Source organism: Nerophis lumbriciformis, linkage group LG18, assembly GCF_033978685.3.
Source record: "Nerophis lumbriciformis linkage group LG18, RoL_Nlum_v2.1, whole genome shotgun sequence".
Classification (NCBI taxonomy): domain Eukaryota; kingdom Metazoa; phylum Chordata; class Actinopteri; order Syngnathiformes; family Syngnathidae; genus Nerophis; species Nerophis lumbriciformis.
Genome location: NC_084565.2, coordinates 37,549,177 through 37,571,324, shown reverse-complemented (window position 1 = coordinate 37,571,324; position 22,148 = coordinate 37,549,177). Strand labels below are relative to the sequence as shown.

General features: G+C 44.1%; 1 protein-coding gene across 2 annotated transcripts; it reads right to left on the bottom strand.

The window, feature by feature from the left end:
• Positions 1–38: 38 nt before the first annotated feature.
• Positions 39–20,195, bottom strand: tmem259 (transmembrane protein 259). Of its 2 annotated transcripts, XM_061978300.2 has the most exons (12): positions 19,874–20,195; positions 19,270–19,579; positions 18,890–19,174; positions 13,083–13,206; positions 12,903–13,013; positions 12,707–12,829; positions 12,532–12,632; positions 12,386–12,443; positions 9,588–9,671; positions 4,837–4,969; positions 4,631–4,730; positions 39–1,305 (listed from the first exon to the last, which is right to left on the bottom strand). In XM_061978300.2, the coding sequence occupies exons 2-12, from the start codon at positions 19,480–19,482 to the stop codon at positions 625–627; spliced, it is 2,013 nt and encodes a 670-aa protein (XP_061834284.2). In that variant the 5' UTR covers positions 19,483–19,579; positions 19,874–20,195; the 3' UTR covers positions 39–624. The 2 variants fall into 2 exon arrangements, with proteins under 2 accessions (XP_061834284.2, XP_061834283.2); XM_061978299.2 differs by having other exon boundaries at positions 12,903–13,206.
• Positions 20,196–22,148: the final 1,953 nt, after the last annotated feature.

Genomic DNA, 22,148 nt, shown 5'->3' with positions numbered 1-22,148 from the left:
AACATATTAGGGAAAAAAAAGGTATGAATTTACACACAAAAGCCAAAAAAAACAAGTTTTACTGCTGAGATATTTGAAATACATTGAATGCATGACAATGACTGACTCCGCCCCCTCCATTCGCACCACCTTGTTGGTGACGTTGGTGGGCGGGGCTTAAGGTGTGACGCAGCCGCCCTTAAATCACGACTGAGGCATATTAAGGCATTCATTCTTTTTAAGTGATATAGCAACTTCCTGTTCTATTCAAAATAAAAGCATGTGGACCCACATACAAAGCTGACAAAAGTCAATAACGTCCTGTGTGGATTTTCCATACATCTTTTCTAAACATTTTCCCAAATGTTTAGATCTTTTAAACTCATCCGAGATATTTTCTTTCCTCTGTTTATTGGAAAAAGTATCAATAGTGATCTTGCTTTATCTCATATTTCTAGAGCAATCAGTCAATATTTAATCATTAAAAGAGTGTCGTTATCGGAACAGATGACCACCTCCACCACAAATTGATTATTGATTATTCACGTGCTCATGGCAGCTGGAGAGTGTTTTGCTTTTACTTCCTGTTCAGCACGCATGCATCATGTGATGCTCCGAGGGGGATATCATCGCCATGACGATACCTCAGGACGCGTGGGAGGAGCTCTGCTGCGCTGTGCAGTCTGTATCAGCCGCCTGCGAGGGGGGGCAGTCTGTCTGTGGGGTGCCCTCCTCCTGAGCCCCGACACTGTCTGCCACTCCAGCTGGAGGAGCTCCTACCGAGGGTTTTGTTTCTATGGAGACGTTTGCATCCGCTGCTCTTCCTTCGGCGCTTGATTCGCCTTCTCCTGTAGCTCCTCCTCCCTCCACGCAGGCTCCTCCCCCTCCAACTGCTGCACTTCCCATCCAGAACTCTGCCACCACACTGATCTCGGCGGTTGGACGCGGAGGGTCCTGGCGATGGATGGCGTCCAACGTGGCTGCCCCCTCCTGGCGAGAGGAGGACAGCGCCTCGGTGATGATGGCGGCTGTCTGCGCCACCCAGTTGAGCTCCGAGCGCACCTCGCCGCCGCCCGGCGCTGGAGGGGAGGCTGCGGAGGAGGGCGGAGCCTCAGGCTGGGGCTGGACGACAGAGGCGGGTCCGGTTTGGGGCGCGGCAGAGGGTTCCGGCGGCCCGGCGGCAGCGTTGTTGTTGTTGAGGCTGTCCTGCAACGCCGTCTGGTTGGCCTGACCCGCCTGCTGGTTGTGCAGGAGCATCTCCTGGATGCGGATCTGCTGAAGGATGGCGGGCAGCTCGTAGTGGTGGAAGAAGTAGATCATGGAGTGCTGAACGCAGACAAAGAAGATGCCGGTCAAACTCAATATAATCATGTTCTGACCCACAAGAACTTAAAAATGTAAATTACTGTTTAATGACAAGGCGCTTCATATAACATTTGACCCCCAACGTATGCTGGCCACGGCCTGCTCTGTCACGGACTAGAATATGAACAGAACATTCCCAGGTTTACTTCCGGTAGCTCCAGCTCATTAGTATCAATCAATCAAAGTTTATTTATATAGCCCTAAATCACGAGTGTCTCAAAGGGCTGCACAAGCCACAACCACATCCTCGGCTCAGATCCCACATCAGGGCAAGGAAAAACTCAACCCAAAGGGATACAATGAGAAACCTTGGAGGGGACCGCAGATGTGGGGCCCCCCCCTGGGCGACCAGTGCAATGGACTTCGAGTGGATCTAGATCATAAATGTTAAAACTTAACCATTTTTGTTTTTTTCTGACGTTTTATTTTATTTCAAATGTAAATACCGTATTTTTCGGACTATAAGTCGCAGTTTTTTTCATAGTTTGGCCGGGGGTGCGACTTATACTCAGGAGCGACTTATGTGTGAAATTATTAACACATTACTGTAAAGTATCAAATAATATTATTTATCTCATTCACGTAAGAGACAAGACGTATAAGATTTCATGGGATTTAGCGATTAGGAGTGACAGATTGTTTGGTAAACGTATAGCATGTTCTATATGTTTTAGTTATTTGAATGACTCTTACCATAATATGTTACGTTAACATACCAGTTGGTTATTTATGCCTCATATAACGTACACTTATTCAGCCTGTTGTTCACTATTCTTTATTTATTTTAAATTGCCTTTCAAATGTCTATTCTTGGTGTTGGCTTTTATCAAATACATTTCCCCAAAAAATGCGACTTATACTCCAGTGCGACTTACACTGTATATGTTTTTTTCCTTCTTTATTATGCATTTTCAGCAGGTGCGCCTTATACTCCGGTGCAACTTATACTCCGAACAATACGGTATATTCTTTCTGAATGGTAAAACCATTAACACGAAACCTTACCATCAACTATTTTTTCCCCCTAACCCTAACACTTTGTTCATTTCATGACGTAATTGGCATACTTTTTAAATTTCTTTTAATACTGAACAAACCAAAACACAGCATACATTTTTTTTTTTACAGTTTGTCACATTTGAAGAAACTGAACTGCCATCACATTATCACAAAACTATGTATTGGTGCACATACTTGTAACTTTATTAAAACAAGCCATTATGTACTTGTAATTGCATTAAAAGCTAGACAGTGTGGGTTTATTTTTACATATTGTTTGTATATTTTCAAGACTATAATAGCAGTTACCGTGTCTACATTAAGCCGGATAACTCCTTAAAGGAATAATTATTTTGCCTAAATAAGCCCTGTGTCAGCCACACTAACCCATCTAATTCTTGAATCTCCGGCTCTTAGCTTTCTTTGGACTTACCGATCGAGTTCGGCGAGGGCGGGCTCTGTCACTGACTAGAATATGAACAGAACATTTCCAGGTTCACTTCCGGTAGCTCCAGCTCATTAGTAAAATTGTTTTAATATGGTAAACTTCAGGATATTAATACAGAAGTGGAGTGTTACAAAAGCATGCTGATTATCAAGGGTGTTAGATGAGTGATAGATAAAGCTTTTGTTATTCTGGAAATTCATAGTGTTGCTCAAAGTAATATAATTGATTTCGGCCTTTCCAAGTTCCTCTTGGACAACCAATGTTTGACATGGGTATTTGTCAGAAGATGGACTCGAAAAAACATTACAATTACACAGTGCTAAAATAAATACATTCTATTTAATAATAAATAATAATAAAACATGTTTTACTAAATAACATTTCAACAAAATTAAAGTGCAAATGAAAATAAAACTTTACCACATTAGTCATCATTTTTGCGCTTAAGAAACTTCTGTATGACTTTACCTCCTGACTTCTTCTGTTTGTTGGATCTTGTCATTACTGCCACAAGTGGTGGAAAAGTGTATTACAACTGAGTGATATTTTTTGGCGGCCCTATAGCGGGCGCTCGCTGGGCCGTATGGTTAAGAAACACTGATCTACGCTTCTTAAACTTTATTAAACACTTATTACTTGGTGTTGTTTACTTAGTTATTAGCATGCTGGCTTAAATAAATAAATGATAAATGGGTTGTACTTGTATAGCGCTTTTCTACCTTCAAGGTACTCAAAGCGCTTTGACACTACTTCCACATTTACCCATTCACACACACATTCACACACTGATGGAGGGAGCTGCCATGCAAGGCGCTACCAGCACCCATCAGGAGCAAGGGTGAAGTGTCTTGCTCAGGACACAACGGACATGACGAGGTTGGTACTAGGTGGGGATTGAACCAGGGACCCTCGGGTCGCGCACGGCCACTCTTCCACTGCGCCACGCCGTCCTTACTCTGTGTGTAACATGTTTATCCTCATCCTCCAGTGATAATGTTACATAAAATATTAAAAAATGCAGTTAGTTGCTGTAATGTAAATTATTATTATTAGCTTTGGAGAGTGGCTCCACACTCTGTATGGACAAAATTAGCTGCTGAAAATAAATAAATAAATAAATAAATAAATAAATATTGTCAGCCAGACATGGGATCAGTGATTGTGATCGGCATTAATCAGAAATGACTATCAAGAAAATCGTCCGATACTGATCGGCACGTCCCTAGTTGGCTCACATTTGAATACCGTATTTTTCGGAGTATAAGTCGCACCTGCCGAAAATGCATAATAAAGAAGGAAAAAAACATATATAAATCGCACTGGTACCAATGATTGTCACACACACACTAGGTGTGGCGAAATTATTCTCTGCATTTAACCCATCACCCTTGATCACCCCCTGGGAGGTGAGGGGAGCAGTGGGCAGCAGCAATGGCCGCGCCCAGGAATCATTTTTGGTGATTTAACCCCCAATTCCAACCCTTGATACTGAGTGCCAAGCAGGGAGGTAATGGGTCCCATTTTTATAGTCTTTGGTATGACTCGGCCGGGGTTTGAACCCACAACCTACCGATCTCAGGGCGGACACTCTAACCACTAGGCCACTGAGTAGGTGGGGGTGTATAATGTAGCCCGGAACCCGGAAAAACTGCGACTTATAGTCCGAAAAATACGGTAATTGAGTAAACTGCATCAAGTTCACAAGTGTGTAACCATGTGACAAGACGAGTCCAATAGTGTGTGTGTGTGTGTGTGTGTGTGTGTGTGTGTGTGTGTGTGTGTGTGTGTGTGTGTGTGTGTGTGTTTGTGTGTGTGTGTGTGTGTGTGTGTGCAACTGACCTGGATGAAGAGCCAGGAAGTGACCAGCGTCAGGCTGCTGTACTGACCATTGAAGCGATAATGATATGCGTAGAAGGCAAAGTGATACAAATAGAAGAACCTGAAAAACCAACAGGAAATTAGTGGTATAAAGAATTAGGAACATTCTGTCGCAGCGGCTTCTGCCAGCCGCCAATGAGAAGCTCTTTGGGGGTCACGTGACCCACCTCAGCCAGTGGCGTTTGCTGGTGTTGGTGTGGCAGCAGATGGCGTCGTACTGATCCGCCAACCACACGATGAGGATGATGTAGAAGGCTGTCGTCGTGTCGTTGAAGAACTCAGACATGATGGCCTCCATACCTGAATGAAACAAAGAATCTTTGGATTGAACTTTGACCCCCGCATAAAAGCCATGACAGAAGTGACTCTTTTTCATGATGTGCATGAACGTGTTGTGGAGTAAAGGCTTGCATCCCAATGACAGCGTTGGGATGACGCATGAGCACCAAGTTCCTGGCAGTGCAGATAACTGACAATATAACCTGGTCCCTACACACCTGAGCTCTTGTAAAAAGAGCTCAGCAGCGCATGCACTTTTTGCGTTGGATGAAAAGAGCACAGCTCCCTCCCCCCATTCTCAGCACATTCTACAGAGGCACTATAGCAGGGGTCTGCAACCCGCGGCTCCGGAGCCGCATGCGGCTCTTTGATCACTCTGATGCGGCTCAGCTGCATACTTGCCGACCGTCCCGATTTTTCCGGGAGACTTGCGGATTTCAGTGCCTCTCCCGGGGCAAACATTCTCCGATTTTCACCCGGACACCAATATTGAGGGCGTGCCCTGATGGCACTGCCTTTAGCATCCTCTACAACCTGTCGTCGCGTCCGCTTTTTCACCATACTATCTGCGTGCCGGCCCAATCACATAATATCTACGGCTTTTCACACACACAAGTGAATGCAACGCATACTTGGTCAACAGCCATACAGGTCACACTGAGGGTGGCCGTATAAACAACTTTAACACTCTTACTAATATGCACCACACTGTGAACCCACACCAAACAAGAATGACAAACACATTTCGGGAGAACATCCGCACCGTAACACAACAGAACAAATACCCAGAACCCCTTGCAGCACTAACTCTTCCGGGCTACATTATACACCCCCACCTACTCAGTGGCCTAGTGGTTAGAGTGTCCGCCCTGAGATCGGTAGGTTGTGGGTTCAAACCCCGGCCGAGTCATACCAAAGACTATAAAAATGGGACCCATTACCTCCCTGCTTGGCACTCAGTATCAAGGGTTGGAATTGGGGGTTAAATCACCAAAAATGATTCCCGGGCGCGGCCACCGCTGCTGCCCACTGCTCCCCTCACCTCCCAGGGGGTGATCAAGGGTGATGGGTTAAATGCAGAGAATAATTTCGCCACACCTAGTGTGTGTGTGACAATCATTGGTACTTTAACTTTAACTTTTAACTTTACCACCAAACCCCGCCCACCTCAACCGACGCACGGACGTGGGCGGATGTTCTCCCGAAATGTGTTTGTCATTCTTGTTTGGTGTGGGTTCACAGTGTGGCGCATATTAGTAAGAGTGTTAAAAGTTGTTTATACGGCCACCCTCAGTGTGACCTGTATGGCTGTTGACCAAGTATGCCTTGCAGTCACTCATGTGTGTTTGCAGAAGCCTCATATGACATGTAACTGGGCTGGCACGCTGTTGGTACAAGTTGTAGAGGGCGCTAAAGGCAGTGCCATCTTGGCACGCCCTTATTATTGTTGTTTGGGTGAAAATCAGCAGGCATTCGAGAGAATAGTTGCCACAAAATTCGGGAGTCTCCCGGGAAAAATTGGGAGGGTTGGCAAGTATGACGCTGTCAAGCGCCATTCATATAAAACTCGGCCGCACTAACATTAAATTTTCATATTAAGGTGCGGGCCGCGTGTCTGAGACCTCTGGTTTATTACATAGCACAAAGCAAAAAAAAACTTTGTATGCAGTGTTTATTTCATTTTAAATTTCAAAACAGTTTTGTGGCTCCCATTGTTTTCTTTAATTTGTGAAACGGGTCAAAATGGCTCTTTGAGTGGTAAAGGTTGCCGACCCCTGCACTATAGAGAGCCTACTGACCAACTGCATCTCTGTCTTGACTGGAGCCTGCAGTGCCTCAGACTGGAAGTCTCTGCAGAGAGTGGTGAGAACGGCGGAAAAGATCATCAGGACTCCTCTTCCTCCTATTCAGGAGATGGCAAAAAGCCGCTGCCTGACCGGGGATTCAGAAAATCTGCAGAGACTCCTTCCACCCCCACCAAGGACTGTTTTCACTGCTGGACCCTAGAAAGAGGTTCCGCAGCCTCTGTAGCAGAACCTCCAGGTTATGTAACAGCTTCTTCCCTCAGGCCGTAAGACTCTTGAACGCATCATAATAATCCCCTCAATTCCCCCCAAAATGGATAAACTTGCTGGAATATAAAGACAATATAACATACATCCATAAACGTGGATGCATATGCAAAAGTGCAATATATTTATCTGTACAGTAATCTATTTATTTACCGTATTTTTCGGACTATAAGTCGCAGTTTTTTTCATAGTTTGGCCGGGCTCCAGTGCGACTTATATGTTTTTTTCCTTCTTTATTATGCATTTTCGGCAGGTGCGACTTATACTCCGAAAAATACGGTATATCTGCACCTTATTGCTCTTTTATCCTGCACTACCATGAGCTAATGCAACAAAATGTTGTTCTTATCTGTCCTGTAAAGTTCGAATTTGAATGACAATAAAAGGAAGTCTACGGTAAGTTTAAGTCTCTTAGACTTGTAAGTCTCTTCCACAACGCCAGGGGGCAGTGTTTTTCTGAGTGAGCAACCACAACTCTTCTTGCTTAGCTTCTTACCTTCCTGTGTGTAGTCCGTGTAGTAAACAATGGCGACTTAAGCAACCTTCACATTGTTACCGGAGTGAACGGGTCGAAGCAGAGGATGGTCAGAAACCGAAACCCGTAAATGATGTACTAAAAAAGCAGACTAATCACAGCTCAGCGGTCGGCGTCGCAGCTGAAGCAAGGTACATGTAAAAGGTACGCCGAAGGCTTCAGAAGGGCAGGAACCAACCGGTGTCAGTCCCACACAGGCTATGTGACGAGCAAGCATATTTTAGCCTTTAGCGAGCGTGCCATGTTTTTGACAATTTGACAAATTATTTTGTCGTTCTATTTAAGTATATTTAAAAATCCCCCCATCAACTGTCCTTCTGGGACCTCCCATGAAATAAAAAAACATTGAAAGTTTCTCTAAAGCAAAACAACACAATGAGGAGACAATTATCCCTAGCATGTTATTATTAGTGTTTCGACAACTAAGACGACTTTTTGAACAAACGAGGATTCCCAACCTTATCTTTCTGAACCTGAATATACAGAGGATGAACTGCTGGTTGTAGAAGCTTAACGAGCACAAAAAGGGTAAAACATTGGAGCAGACAAAAGCTGAGAGAGTCAAGACCGGCATGCCTAGGGGGAACCTGGTGCCAAGCTATGCCGACAGAAATGGAGTGCTTCTGCTGTGCTGAGAGGAAGACAATGTAATCATCAATGGAAATACTTGCTGTATCTGGCGAAGAGGACACTGCTCAAAGAAACTGCATCACAACAAAAGACAAACTGTTTGCGCCAACAAACCCTGCAGTCGCAAAACAAAAATTCCATCCGTCCATCCATCTTCTTCCGCTTATCCGAGGTCGGGTCGCGGGGGAAGCAGCCTAAGCAGGGAAGCCCAGACTTTCCTCTCCCCAGCCACTTCGTCCAGCTCTTCCCGGGGGATCCCGAGGCGTTCCCAGGCCAGCCGGGAGACATAGTCTTCCCAACGTGTCCTGGGTCTTCCCCGTGGCCTCCTACCGGTTGGACGTGCCCTAAACACCTCCCTAGGGAGGCGTTCGGGTGGCATCCTGACCAGATGCCCGAACCACCTCATCTGGCTCCTCTCAATGTGGAGGAGCAGCGGCTTTACTTTGAGCTCCCCGCGGATGACAGAGCTTCTCACCCTATCTCTAAGGGAGAGCCCCGCCACCCGGCGGAGGAAACTCATTTCGGCCGCTTGTACCCGTGATCTTGTCCTTTCGGTCATAACCCAAAGCTCATGACCATAGGTGAGGATGGGAACGTAGATCGACCGGTAAATTGAGAGCTTTGCCTTCTGGCTCAGCTCCTTCTTCACCACAACGGATCGATACAGCGTCCGCATTACTGAAGATGCCGCACCGATCCGCCTGTCGATCTCACGATCCACTCTTCCCCCACTCGTGAACAAGACTCCTAAGTACTTGAACTCCTCCACTTGGGGCAGGGTCTCCTCCCCAACCTGGAGATGGCACTCCACCCTTTTCCACCTACCCAAAAACAACACAAAAAAACCGTCCCTGGCCAGCTGAACCAAACAGACAACTATCTGTCCAGTAAGTCACTATAGTATTGATCATGACACATGCAGCACATCATGCTTGCTATTACCCTTTTAACATTAAAATGTTTTCTCAATACATAATACATTTTTACCAACCTCTGTTACTGTTGTTTTTGTAGCTTTCTCATTACATTTTGCCATAATTATTATGTATTATCATCAATATTATAATTATTGGCAACCCTTAAGCAGAAGCCTAAAGAGTGCTGACTTTTCAATGTATTTTAAGCATGATATTCTAGCTATTTACCGCATGTAGGATGTAATGACCTACCAGTACACTACGCAACATGTGCACGCATATTACCTTTGCGTGTTCTTAGCTAATGATAGCGATTGGATAACTAATTTAAGGTATCAATGTTTGTAATTATGTTCTCAGAACAAGTTACAAACAGAATCTTTAAATGTATTGCGGGCCAAAAAACTAGCTGTGGGCCATAAATGGCTCCCGGGACTCACTTTGGACACCCCTGATTAAAGGCACGGTAACAGAAGGGAACTCACCGACGAGGGCAAGGATGACTGTGAGCAGAGGGGCTGCTGGGAAGGCGATGGTCATGTTCATCTCCAACATCTGCAAGAGGTCCACTGTAGGCGATGGAGCAGAAGAAACAAGCACCAGGTCAAAAGTGCGGCTCGTAATTTATTTTATACTATTCAAAGCAGGGCTCTATAACGTGTGATGACACAATATCTTCCCCCAACCTCAGTTCAAAACCTGGGAGGCACATTTTTGCAGCAAAGTCCTAAAAACACTAGAGTGGCCCATTGAACTCTGAGCTCCAAACCTGGTATTCACAAAACTGAGGCGTTCCTCAAGGCACCACCTTAAGTCCTCTCCTTTTTGGCAGTTGCATTTTTGTGCAGTGCGCCTTATAACCCGGTGCGCCTAATGTACGGAATCATTTTGGTTGTGCTTACCGACCTTGAAGCTATTTTACATGGTGTAATGATAAGTGTGACCGGTAGATGGCAGTCACACATACGAGATACGTGAAGACTGCAATATGACACAAGTAGAGATGTCCGATAATGGCTTTTTTGTCGATATTCCGATATTGTCCAACTCTTAATTACAGATTCCGATATCAACCGATACCGATATATACAGTCGTGGCATTAACACATTATTATGCCTAATTTTGTTGTGATGCCCCGCTGGATGCATTAAACAATGTAACAAGGTTTTCCAAAATAAATCAACTCAAGTTATGGAAAAAAATGCCAACATGGCACTGCCATTTTTATTATTGAAGTCACAAAGTGCATTTTTTTTTAAAAACATGCCTCAAAACAGCAGCTTGGAATTTGGGACATGCTCTCACTGAGAGAGCATGAGGAGGTTGAGGTGGGGGGTAATTGTATCGTCCCGGAAGAGTTAGTGCTGCAAGGGGTTCTGGGTATTTGTTCTGTTGTGTTACGGTGCGGATGTTCTCCCGAAATGTGTTTGTCATTCTTGTTTGGTGTGGCTTCACAGTGTGGCGCATATTTGTAACAGTGTTAAAGTTGTTTATACGGCCACCCTCAGTGTGACCTGTATGGCTGTTGACCAAGTATGTATTGCATTCAATTGTGTGTGTGAAAATCCGTAGATATTATGTGATTGGGCCGGCACTCAAAGACAGTTCCTTATAATATTGTTGTCTGGGTGAAATCGGGAGAGATTCGGGAGAATGGTTGCCCCGGGAGATTTTCGGGAGGGGCACTGAAATTCGGGAGTCTCCCGGGAAAATCGGGAGGGTTGGCAAGTATGACTGGGAGACGCAACTGCTCTGCACTTCTCCCTACGTCCGTGTACCACTCCGTACAGCGGCGTTTTAAAGTCATAAATTGTACTTTTTGATACCGATTATTTCCGATATTACATTTTAAAGCATTTATCGGCCGATATTATCGGACATCTCTAGACACAAGTAAACAACAACACCAAAACTTTAGTTATTAGAGAGTTCCGGTCGGACGCTTTTTCACGGGATACATTGTTGTTGCACTAGTGAGTCACGGATATTCATTGAAGTAAAGTCTGAATGTCATTAAAACAGTTAGCTCCAAATTTTGACACTTCTTCCACTCCTGTCCTTGCACACTACACCGCTACAACAAAGATGACGGGGAGAAGACGCTGTCGAAGGTGAGCCACGTAAATAAGACCGCCCACAAAACGGCGCATCTTGAAGCGACTGTCAGAAAACTTGAAGATGATCTGTAAAACATCATCTATGCAACATTTTGACCAAAGAACCACCATTACATGTTATGTAGACCAGTGGTCCCCAACCTTTTTTGCACCACGGACCGGTTTAATGTAGGAATTACTTTCACGGACCGGCTTTCCACTTGTGCCAGATAAACACAGCAAAAATAAGTGCATGAGAAATACAACTCACTATAACGCTGAATTAGTGGGAGGCCTGGGCTTGTTTCTTTGCAATGAGATGTAGATGGAAATCAGCTTTAGGCTACAGTCTGTCACATTTATATTTTATATGTTCATTAATGTGGCAGCACGGTGGAAGAGGGGTTAGTGCGTCTGCCTCACAATACGAAGGTCCTGAATAGTCCTGGGTTCAATCCCGGGCTCGGGATCTTTCTGAGTGGAGTTTGCATGTTCTCCCCGTGACTGCGTGGGTTCCCACCTCCAAAGACATGCACCTGGGGATAGGTTGATTGGCAACACTAAAATTGGCCCTAGTGTGTGAATGTGAGTGTGAATGTTGTCTGTCTATCTGTGTTGGCCCTGTGATGAGGTGGCGACTTGTCCAGGGTGTACCCTGCCTTCCGCCCGATTGTAGCTGAGATAGGCTCCAGCGCCCCCCGCGACCCCGAAGGGATTAAGCGGTAGAAAATGGAAAATGGATGTTCATTAATGTGCATTGTATCATGTCACAAAGTTATAAAAAATATAACAAAGGGAAAATTCCTATTAGGAGTTTTATTGTACATCTATAAACAAGCTTGTTGGTGTGTCTCGTGGGACAGGCGAAAGTTAAGTAGGAGAAAATGCAGTAGTTTATAAATTATTTAATATTTCTCCGCGGCCCGGAAGCAAATGTGTCACGGACTGGTACCGGTCCCTGGACCGGTGGTTGGGGACCACTGATGTAGACCACAAGAAAGTGTTTTACATTTAGAAAAAAATAAAATAACATGACCCCTTTAATACGCCTTTTATATGAAAATAGACCCGCTCATCAGCAGTGCGCCTTATAATTCGGTGCGCCCTGTGGTCCGGAAAATACGGTAGTTGAATATCCCTGATTGAGAAGCAATAAGGTTCACAAGTGTGTGAGGAGCATACTAACCGATGAAGACGAAGATCTGGTGATGAGAGTATCTGAGCAGCATGGACACTGACAGAGTCTGAGAAAAGTAACACACAAAAAAGAAACATTGGCTCTCTGTGCTTCTGGTTGTGTTCACTCGGCTGACTTGGACTAGAATGGCTTACAAAGATGACCATGATTACAAAGGCAGCCAAGTAGGCGGTTCTGGCCATCCACATGCTCACGAATCGGTAATGTTCTCCAGACACCACGTTCCTGAGGAAGCCTGCGTAGAAGCATATAGTTACGTCATCTTTATGAGCTTTGTCCTCAGATGGGCGCCAGGGGTCCCTTCATCACCTTTGTTCTCGTCGTTCTCCGCCAGCGCCTTCACGCTGGACATCAGAATGTCGTCGTAGCCTAGAAACTCATCCAGCAGGAAGCGACTGAAGCCGTCGCCAAAACACTCGTCCTTCGTCGGATCTAAAACACAGAAGGGGCTGCGGTCACAACCCTGCCAGTGCGAGTAATTGACCGCCCTACCGCCGCGTCTCACCCAGCGTGACGACCATGACGGGGATGTTGAGCTTCTGCCGCGTGCTCTGAGACAGACGCAGGAAGCCGTACTCCAGGGAATACTCCACCATGTACTCCTCCAGAGGCCACGCTGGAACAACAAAGCAGCTCTGTGAGGATGAGCAGGAAGGTGGTGCCCCACGATCCTGGCGCGGCGTACCTTTTGTGCCATGACTAAAGGAGACGTCCTGGCTGGTGTTCGCCCCTCCTGCCGCTCCTTCGTCGACTGTTCCCACTCGCCTCCTCAGGGACGGCTTCAGACGAGGCTCCAAGTCCAGCTCAAACTGGGCCATTTGGACTTGGATTAGGACTTACACATGGATTACATCTGACCTTACATTTAATTAATTTTTATTTAGGGAATTACTTATACATTTTCTTAGGGCTGGGCGATATATCGAGTTTGTAATATGTATTAATAATAATAGATTTTATTTGTAAAAAGCACTTTACATTGAGTAAAGTGGGGCGGCATGGCGTAGTGGGTAGAGCAACCGTGCCAGAAACCTGAGGGTTGCAGGTTCGCTCCCTGCCTCTTACCATCAAAATATCCCTGCCGTTGTGTCCTTGGGCGGGACACTTCACCCTTTGCCCCCGGTGCCACTCACACCGGTGAATTGAATGATGAATGATAGGTGGTGGTCGGAGGGGCCGTTGGCGCAAATTGCAGCCACGCTTCCGTCAGTCTACCCCAGGGCAGCTGTGGCTATGAAAGTAGCTTACCACCACCAGGTGGGAATGAATGATGGGTTCTACATGTAAAGCGACGTTGGGTACTTAGAAAAGCGCTATATAAATCCCAGGTATTATTATTATTAAACAACCTCAAAGTGCTACAGTGTATTAAAAAAATAAAAATAAAAATAAAAACTAGAACAGCCAAATAGCTAAAACTAGTATGCATATATCTATATAAAAAAAGCTTTTTAAAAAACCATCCACAGTCTGTGGTGCCTTCAGGTGGTCAGGGAGAGCGTTCCACAGACTGGGAGCGGTGGAGCAGAAAGCCCGGTCAGCAAATATTACAATATTTTTAAACACGATATGTATTAAGAAAATATCGTAGTATCGATATAATTTTTTCCGCGTTAAAATGACCAAACATCGCTTATTTGTTGTGTTCCTTGGGCTACTAAGCCCCTCTTCCCCTTCCAAACGGTGCTTGTTGTCTCCCCCCCCCCCCCCACTGCACTGTCCCACAACAACAACAACAACAACACAAGCAAATATGGAGCCTGACTGTGACACCTCCAGCTACGTAGCTCAGCTACATTTCCCAGTAGATTGGCAGCAGCTTCGAGGGGAGCAGTGAACAGCAGCGTGCGCCGCGCTCGGGAAAGTAGCGATTTCCGTTGCTTAGCTATTTTTAGACCCATGGTACAAAAGAAACGAGAGGGAGAAGAGAAAGAGAGAACTGGACTAGTGCAACTCCACGGGTAGGGGACAACATATACGGGAAAGATCAAGGATTGGTTGGTTTACGTATAAGAACATCCATGATTGGTTGTTTACTATGAGTCACGACTCACGATTGGTGAAGAGTAGGGCAAAACATTAGGGACAGGCCAATCAGAGGCAAGATAGGTAGAGATGTCCGATAATGGCTTTTTTGCTGATATCCGATATTGTCCATCTTTTAATTACCGATTCCGATATCAACCGATACCAATATATACAGTCGTGGAATTAACACATTATTATGCCTAATTTTGTTGTGATGCCCCGCTGGATGCATTAAACAATGTAACAAGTTTTCCAAAATAAATCAACTCAATTTATGGGAAAAAAAATGCCAACATGGCACTGCCATATTTATTATTGAAGTCACAAAGTGCATTATTTTTTTTAACATGCCTCAAAACAGCAGCTTGGAATTTGGGACATGCTTTCCCTGAGAGAGCATGAGGAGGTTGAGGCGATCGGGGTTGGGGGTTAGCGGGGGGTGTATATTGTAGCGTCCCGGAAGAGTTAGTGCTGCAAGAGGTTCTGGGTATTTGTTCTGTTGTGTTTATGTTGTGTTACGGTGCGGATGTTCTCCCGAAATGTGTTTGTCATTCTTGTTTGGTGTGGGTTCACAGTGTGGCGCATATTTGTAACAGTGTTAAAGTTGTTTATATGGCCACCCTCAGTGTGACCTGTATGGCTGTTGACCAAGTATGCTATGCATTCACTTGTGTGTGTGAAAAGCCGTAGATATTATGCGACTGGGCCGGCACGCAAAGGCAGTGCTTTAAGGTTTATTGGCGCTCTGTACTTCTCCCTACGTCCGTGTACCACTCCGTACAGCGGCGTTTTAAAAAGTCAGAAATTTTACTTTTTGAAACCGATACCGATAATTTCCGATATTACATTTTAAAGCATTTATCGGCCGATATTATCGGACATGTCTAAAGATAGGGCGGGTCATGGAACCAGGAAGAGAAATCACAACATACATTCCAAACGACGACGAGAGTCAGGGAAGAGAAAAGAGAATTTTCAAGCGAAATGTACGACAAAGTGATGAGGATCATAGCCGCACAATGAAGTAAAGTCACTTACTTGGCGCTGACCACTTCTAGTAGGACCACAGAACCGTACGCTTGTGTCCATTACATCGTCGACTGGGAATTAAAAAGTGCCTGCCTGCCTGCAAATGTATGTTTTATCTGAGTTTGACACAGTGCCTGTGGTTTTAAAAGGTGTAAATCTTTATTGTTTTACAGTTCTCTTTTAAGTATTTTAAAAATGTGTGTCTTAATGTATTACTTTTTTGAAACTGCTCTGTGACATGTGCTGTTGACCTCTTGGCCAGGTCACCCTTGTGAAAGAGATCTTGATCTCAATGGGTTTCTTATCTGGTTAAATAAAGGTTCTATGTCGTATTATTTGCACAGCTTCGTTATTTATTTTATGTAGAAAGAATATTTTTAAATGTTATTTATGTTATGTAACTCTGCACTACTTAAACAGTTTATTTTCTGTGCTGTTAATACTAAGGATGTCCGATAATATCGGGCTGCCGATATTATCGGCCGATAAATGCTTTAAAATGTAATATCGGAAATGATCGGTGTCGGTTTTTAGAAGTAAAATGTATGACGTTTTTAAACGCCGCTGTGTACACGGACGTAGGGAGAGGTACAGAGAGACAATAACCCTTTTAAGGCACTTCCTTTACATGCATGCCATCCCAGTCACATAATATCTATCGGCTTTACTCATTACGAATTGATGCAAGCCATACTTGTTCAACAGCCATACAGGTCACACTGAGGGTGGCCGTATAAACAACTTTAACACTGTTACAAATATGCGCCACACTGTGAACCCACACCAAACAAGAATGACAAAACACATTTTGGGAGGACATCTGCACCGTAATACAACATAAACACAACAGAACAAATACCCAGAATCCCCTGTAGTACTAACTCTTCCGGGACGCTACAATACAAACCCCCCGCTAACCCCTACCCCCCCACCTCAACCTCGCTCACCTCAACCTCTCATAGTCTCTCTCAGGGAGAGCATGTCCCAAAAAAATGATATCACCTTAATTTATTGTCATTTGTCATCATTGTAGTTCCTTTAAAATCAGCTGACAACACTCTGCCACCTTTGAAGGATCGGATACAGATAATCTGTTAGGTTGCGTAGTCCACTCATTCATCGCTAACACGTTCACACAAACCTTTTATGTTCAACGTTTAAATACAAAACTCAAACCCAGAGAAGTTGCCACTTTGTGTAAATGGTAAATAAAAACAGAATACAATGATTTGCAAATTGCAGCCACGCTTCTGTCAGTCTACCCCAGGGCAGCTGTGGCTATGAATGTAGCTTACCACCACCAGGTGTGAATGATTGATTGGTTCTACATGTAAAGCGACTTTGGGTACTTAGAAAAGCGCTATATAAATCCCAGTTATTATTATTATTATTATTAAATTCCAAGCTGTTGTTTGGATAGATAGATAGATAGATAGATAGATAGATAGATAGATAGATAGATAGATAGATAGATAGATAGTACTTTATTGATTCCTTCAGGAGAGTTACCTCAGGAAAATTAAAATTCCAGCAGCAGAGTACAGAATTGAGATCGAATTTAAAAAGTAAAAAGTAAATAATGGGGGTATAAATGGAAACAGAATAGAAAAATATTACAATAAGAATACAAATAAAAATAAACAATGAGAATAAAATTATAACAGTAAAATAAGAATATAACAAGAGAAACTAGGCACTAGTGACCATGTTATGAAAAAGTTATTGTTTTGAGGCATGTTAAAAAAAATAATGCACTTTGTGACTTCAATAATAAATATGGCAGTGCCATGTTGGCATTTTTTTCCATAAGTTGAGTTGATTTATTTTGGAAAACCTTGTTACATTGTTTAATGCATCCAGCGGGGCATCACAACAAAATTAGGCATAATAATGTGTTAATTCCACAACTGTATATATCGGTATCAGTGGATATCGGTATCTGTAGTTAAGAGTTGGACAATATCGGAATATCGGCAAAAAAGCCATTATCGGACATCTCTAGTTAATACCCATCTTGACTAACTGGCTTAATAAAAGTGCCACTGACTGTTTACAGTACAGTTGTCATTCACTTCAATTTCACTGAATCTCCCTCAAAAATGAATATCTTTATATGTATACTTCTACCAAAAATATATCGAGACATATATATCGAATGCTGTGATGAGGTGGCGACTTGTCCAGGGTGTACCCCGCCTTCCGCCCGAATGCAGCTGAGATAGGCTCCAGCACCCCCCGCGACCCCAAAAGGCACAAGCGGTAGAAAATGGACGGATGGATATACCGTATTTTCCGCACCATAAGGCGCCCTGGGTTATAAGCCGAGCCTTCAATGAACGGCATATTTCAAAACTTTGTCCACCTATAAGACGCCCCGTGTTATAAGCCGCATCTAACTGCGCTAAAGGAATGTCAAAAAAACAGTCAGATAGGTCAGTCAAACTTTAATAATATATTAAAAACCAGCGTGATGTGGGCGCGCACGGAGTCGTATATCAACATGGACGGAGCTGCGTGAAAAAAGCCACCCGGCCTCTTCGCGTAAACTTACCTTAACCACTCGCTCATCTTTTCTTCATCCATCCCTTCGAGTTAGCTTTTATAATGACGCCGGCTGGAAAGGTCTCTTTTGGCAAGGTCTTCCTTTTGAATATCACCATGGGTGGAAGTTTCTGGCCATTAGCATGGCAAGCTAGAACCACAGTGAAGGATGACTTCTCATTCCCTGTGGTGCGAATATTCACCGTACGTGCTCCCGTTGTATCCACAGTGCGGTTCACAGGAATATCAAAAGTCAGTGGAACCTCGTCCATGTTGATAATGTTCTCTGGCCGGATCTTTTTTTCAGCTATCTTGTTTTTACAATATGCACGGAAAGTAGCCAGCTTTTCTTGAAAGTCTTTAGGCAGTTGCTGTGAAATAGTAATCCGTGTGCGGATGGAGAGATTGCGTCTTTTCATGAACCGGATCCCTGTCGCTTAGTAGGAGCCATTTTGTGGTCTTTACAGATGTAAACACACAAAGGAAATGAAACGTAATATTCGCGCGCTTCTTCTTCTTCTACGCGGGCGGGTGGTTGCTTACAGTAGAAGAAGAAGCGCTTCCTGTTCTATGGGGGCGGGTGCTTACCTTGGCGGTTGCTTGCGTAGAAGAAGAAGCACTTCCTCTTCTACGGGGAAAAAAGATGGCGGCTGTTTACCGTAGTTGCGAGACCGAAACTTTATGAAAATGAATCTTAATATTAATCCATATATAAAGCGCACCGGGTTATAAGGCGCGCTGTCAGCTTTTGAGAAAATTTGTGGTTTTTAGGTGCGCCTTATAGTGCGGAAAATACGGTATATCGAATATCAAGTTTAAGCAAAAATACATCGAGACTTTTTCGTCCATATTGCCCAGCCTTACACTGTCTTAAAGCCCGCCTTTCTCTCTCACCTGCACTGAGCTGTTGTCAAACATCTCCACCATCATCTCGTCCTCTTCCTCCTCCTCTTCCTCTTGCAGCGCTGCCAGACTGAGTCCAGCGATGCCTCCGCCCGTGCCCCCCTCCTCTGAGTCATAGTACTGCAGGAAGACCGGGGCCCGGCTGGAGTTCCTCTGGATCTCGACGCGCAGGATGCCGTCACGGGGCCAACGCTCCCTCACCGCCTCCAGACAGTTGATGGGCGAGCGGGAAAAGGCGATGTGGATATAGGCGAGGATGAAGAGGACAAAGAGCGCCTGATGACGAAGAGGGGATGAAGAGTAGTTCATGCACACCAGCCAAAGTCAATATGATGAGATCAGAAATGAGGATAAAAGAATACTGAAGTGACCTTAAGAAGGACGAAGAACTCAAACACCCTCCTGAACGACGGCGGAAAGAGGCGCGCGTAGGTGACGGCCATCTTGAAGAAAAGCGCATGGAAGAGGCGATCCCGGACGTTGATGAGCGGGTTCTGGTTGATGTTGGGGTTGCGGATCCTGTTGGGCCCCATGTGGTTGTTGTTGTTGAAGGGGATGTTGTTGTTGTTCTGGTTCTCCGACATGGTCTCTAAATGACGGCTGGCAACTGGACTGAGAGGTCACTGCAGCAAGCTGCTTCTAGGTTAGCATCTTGATGTTGATGGTGGCCTGACCTTCTGTCTGCAACACACAGCAATGATGGTTGAGGTAACGTCACTATAATTCTCACTAAGTATTTCGTCTCGCACGATCAACTCAAACACGTCCACACATATGTGAACACTTCACTGTGGAGTTTGGTGGAATAATATTGCTGATGTAGGCTAAATTAATCACGTGACACGTTTCGGAAGCCCACTCCGCGCTACAAATGACGTCTTGTAGTGAATGTTACGGCCTCCAAACTCCGGACCAAAACATCCTCCAGCTGTTAAAAGTCGAACTCCTTAATGTCAACAAGACTAGTTTACGTACCTGTTATTGACGCCGCGGCGTTATGTCCATGCTGACGACTTATTTTCGCTGTTTTCACCAAAAAGACGAAAACAGACGATCGGATTCCGGAAAAAAAAGAGAGATAGCTCGTTAGTTAGCACTATTAGCTGTCCCCGTTAGCCACACGCAGCAAACTAAAGGACTTCTATGCTAAAGTTAGCTACGCAGAATCCATAACAATTAGCAGTGGTTACTTTTTAAATATATTTGAATTTTATCCGTGGCACAAAGTTTGATTCTTTCACGACAAAGTCCGTTAAGCGAACCGACGGCTGCTGCAGATACTAACCGGAAGTACGAAAACACCGGAAACGAGCACAGGTCCTCAAAAACGTTCCGCGTCAGAGGTTTAATTTTTTTTAAATATGCTTCTCATCTTTTGTTTATTGAAGCCCGTTTGCGCCAATAAAAAAATACCTCAATGGTGAATCCGAAACATGAGACAAAAATTCATAGTAAATAGGGAAAAAGTAGAAATTGTGAGAAAAGAAAGTCACAATTATGAGATAAAAAGTCAACATTTTGAGATAAAAAGTCGAAATGAGCTAAATTCATAATCATCCATCCATCCATCCATCTTCTTCCGCTTATCCGAGGTCGGGTCGCGGGGGAAGCAGCCTAAGCAGGGAAGCCCAGACTTCCCTCTCCCCAGCCACTTCGTCCAGCTCTTCCTGTGGGACCCCGAGGCGTTCCCAGGCCAGCCGGGAGACATAGTCTTCCCAACGTGTCCTGGGTCTTCCCCGCGGCCTCCTACCAGTCGGACGTGCCCTAAACACCTCCCTAGGGAGGCGTTCGGGTGGCATCCTGACCAGATGCCCGAACCACCTCATCTGGCTCCTCTCCATGTGGAGGAGCAGCGGCTTTACTTTGAGCTCCTCCCGGATGGCAGAGCTTCTCACCCTATCTCTAAGGGAGAGCCCCGCCACCCGGCGGAGGAAACTCATTTCGGCCGCTTGTACCCGTGATCTTGTCCTTTCGGTCATAACCCAAAGCTCATGACCATAGGTGAGGATGGGAACGTAGATCGACCGGTAAATTGAGAGCTTTGCCTTCCGGCTCAGCTCCTTCTTCACCACAACGGATCGATACAGCGTCCGCATTACTGAAGACGCCGCACCGATCCGCCTGTCAATCTCACGATCCACTCTTCCCTCACTCGTGAACAAGACTCCGAGGTACTTGAACTCCTCCACTTGGGGCAAGATCTCTTCCCCAACCCGGAGATGGCACGCCACCCTTTTCCGGGCGAGACCATGGACTCGGACTTGGAGGTACTAATTCTCATCCCAGTCGCTTCACACTCAGCTGCGAACAATTAAAGATATAAATTCAAAATTATGAAATAAAAAAAATCGAAATTATGAGATGAGAAAGTCGAAATTTTGAGATTAAAAGTCATATTTGAGTATCTAATAATAGAAAAGCGCTGTATCAAAATCGAATCCATTATTATTACTATTATTATAATCATGATATAAAAAGTAGAAATTGGGAGATAAATATGAGGATAAAAAGTCAACATTTTGAGATAAGAAGTCAAAATGAGATCAATTCATAATCGTAAAATATAAATTCAAAATTATGAAATTAAAAAAATCGAAATTATGAGATAAGAAACTCGAAATTATGAGATTAAAAATCCAAATTATAAAGTAAAAAAGTCGAAATCATGAGATAAAATTTCAAAATTATGAGACAAGTCGTAATTATGAGATAAAAAGTATTTCTGCAATTATAGAAAGTTGAAATTATGAGATACAAACTGCCCATGTGCGATTATGACTTTTTATCTTATAATTTTGACATTCTATTTCATAATTTCGATTTTTTTTTTTAAATCTTATAATTATCACGTTTTATTTAATAATTAGGATTTAGTATTTTTCTTCAGTTCCAGAAACGGGCCTCCATATTTATTGTTTTGATTGTAATACTTAATCATGTCTATGGTTTATTTGTTCTCGTTTACAATAAATAAAAAAATAGTTTAGCTCCTCCGAAGAAAACCTGCTGTACGAAGGTATTGCATTTTAATATTTTATTATAATGTTTCTCATTTGCAGTATCATTTTTTCACGTTTGCACAAAATAAAATGTAATTTTGCACCAGCTTTACAACAAATTAACCCCAAAAGATTGAAAAAATAAATACAAAATACAGTCAGGCACATTAAAGGACACCAGTATGTGGATTATTGAATCTTGAACTTTTGTTGTAGTGTTTGCCATTCGGAGGATGATTTATTTCATGTTT

Bases quoted from the DNA above. Each gene is read 5' to 3' on its own strand.
- tmem259 (XM_061978299.2), bottom strand. From the start codon at position 19,482: ATGTCGGAGAACCAGAACAACAACAACATCCCCTTCAACAACAACAAC. The intron at 19,175-19,269 runs GTCACTTCAGTA...CTTCGTCATCAG, and splicing joins AGTTCTTCGTCCTTCTTAAG to GCGCTCTTTGTCCTCTTCAT. The intron at 12,830-12,902 runs GTGAGACGCGGC...TCTGTGTTTTAG, and splicing joins CGTCATGGTCGTCACGCTGG to ATCCGACGAAGGACGAGTGT.